This window comes from Mchenga conophoros, linkage group LG22 (assembly GCF_057382185.1).
Source record: "Mchenga conophoros isolate Kocher_MC1m ecotype Shallow Benthic linkage group LG22, M_conophoros_male_GT1.1, whole genome shotgun sequence".
In the NCBI taxonomy this organism is placed as follows: Eukaryota; Metazoa; Chordata; class Actinopteri; order Cichliformes; family Cichlidae; genus Mchenga; species Mchenga conophoros.
The window spans coordinates 24,583,623-24,585,442 of NC_140546.1; the positions used below are offsets into that span (position 1 = coordinate 24,583,623).

At 53.4% G+C, this 1,820-nt stretch overlaps 1 protein-coding gene across 1 annotated transcript in view; it reads left to right on the forward strand.

The window, feature by feature from the left end:
• Positions 1–938: 938 nt before the first annotated feature.
• The window catches only part of LOC146549548 (uncharacterized), a 2,784-nt gene continuing 1,902 nt past the window's right edge, over positions 939–1,820 (forward strand). Inside the window, exons 1-2 of the mRNA XM_085262737.1 lie at positions 939–1,394; positions 1,464–1,820. The exon at positions 1,464–1,820 is cut by the window's right edge and continues 1,639 nt beyond it. Of these exons, the coding sequence (XP_085118863.1) occupies positions 942–1,394; positions 1,464–1,820 (810 nt within the window). The 5' untranslated portion in view covers positions 939–941. The remainder of the gene's footprint in view (positions 1,395–1,463) is intronic.

A 1,820-nucleotide genomic window follows, 5' to 3' on the forward strand; every position in this document is an offset into this window, starting at 1 on the left:
AAAAACAGCTGAACATGAGAGGTTTTTGGACAAAGTTTGTGTTCTCCATTCTTTAAGCACCGGTTCGAGCACCGTTTAAGCACCGGCACCATTTCAAAAGTACCTGTTTGGTACTGGTATCGGATAAAACCTAAACGATACCCATCCCTAGTAAGAACAGCAAATTACACACAGAGCAATATAAAATAACTAATAGAACAATAAGAAGCAAAGTAAGTAAATTTTAAAAAACAACAGGAAAAAATGCAGCATATAAAGAAAAAGAGCTGAAAAAATATTAAATGTGGGAGTGTGTCAGGGTCCTGGGTCTGAGCAACCCAGGATCCCTGAGCAGTTATGAATTATATTATTATTATTATATGTATTTTGGTGTTGCTGCTGCTCTTCTCCATGCTTGTAGATGTGAGTGTGTGTGTGTGTGTGTGTGTGTGTGTGTCTGCGGGTATGCTTGGAGGATGGAGCTCAGCCACCTGCAGGCCTGAGGGGTGTGGCCCTGCGGAAGGACTGGCCACACCCGAAGTCACACACCTGCTGCTGATCAGGCCTCGTCGGGGGAGCTACTTAGGAGAGAGTTGGAGCTCCCACCGACACGGGATCATTTCCTTGAGACTCCACGTTAGTCGTCCCATTGAATTGAGTTAATGTGTGTAAGTGTATGCCCGCGGTTATTTGTGTCCTGACGGCTGCGTCTATTGTTTCCCGCAGGAGGAGCGTGGAAGGCACGAAGAGCAGCGAGCACCGGGGGGTGCTGACACGGGAGCGGAGAGCACAGAGACACGAACTATTCACGCAGAGACACGACACGGGAGTCTGGGAGAACACGGGGATTTATTGTTGTTTTTGTTCCACTCTGTAAATAAACACACTGTTTATACATAGAGCACCGCGCCTGGGTCCTCCTTCCCCACATCCCCACGGTCTGCCAGCCAGACCGTGACAGAATGATCCCGCCACTTATGGACCCAGCGGTCTCCGAGGAGAGGCTCAGGAGGGAAATTATGGACAAAGTGTACCGCATGTGTGACTTATGGTGGGAGAAGCCTGCGGAAGGTTCGCGTCACGCCGTGGAGAGGCGGCTGCAGGAGATGCTTTTTAAATTCCCCTGGCTGGTGGACTCCCTTAATGCGGTGGTCCTGGACTTCCTACTTTCCACCCTCCACCTCCACTCTCCTCCTCAGGCTGCCCACCAGCTCGGACAGCTGGTGGATTCACTGCCTGAGACGCCGGCCCCGACGCCGACACGGAAACGACGTTCGCGCCGCCAGCGTTCCTCACCGCAGCTAAATCCACAGACATCTCAACAGCCGGCTGTGGTGAGTCATATGGACAATTCATCGTCACTCACCTCAACTGTTTACTCTGGAGCTATGTTTATACGGTCAGCTGCCCAGCCGGTAGCCAAAGCGCAGCCCGTGGCCCAGCTGGTCGCTGTACCTCAGCCTATCGCCCGGCTAGTGATCCAGCCGTCACCTGCTGAATCATCCCCCGCGACATCTACCTCACCGCTTACCGTTTCATCCTGTTCACCATCCACATCACACGCTCAGCCATCTTCTCCACCAGCAGCAGCCTCCATTCCACTGCCCACTCCAGCGGCCTTGTCCGGAGAGAGCGACCTCACCCGCGTCCAACGCTTGATGGACTGGGTAACTCACACCACCAACACAAGGGCAAGAGTGGTGGGGTTAAACGCCATCGAGGCACTCCTGGAGGGAAACCCCTACCTCGGCCAGCTCAGGGGAGTTTCCGCCTGCCTTTGCACCCTGCGTAAAGCCCGGGGGGTAGTGCAAGCTCGGGAAACCTCAGACTTCGTACAGCTG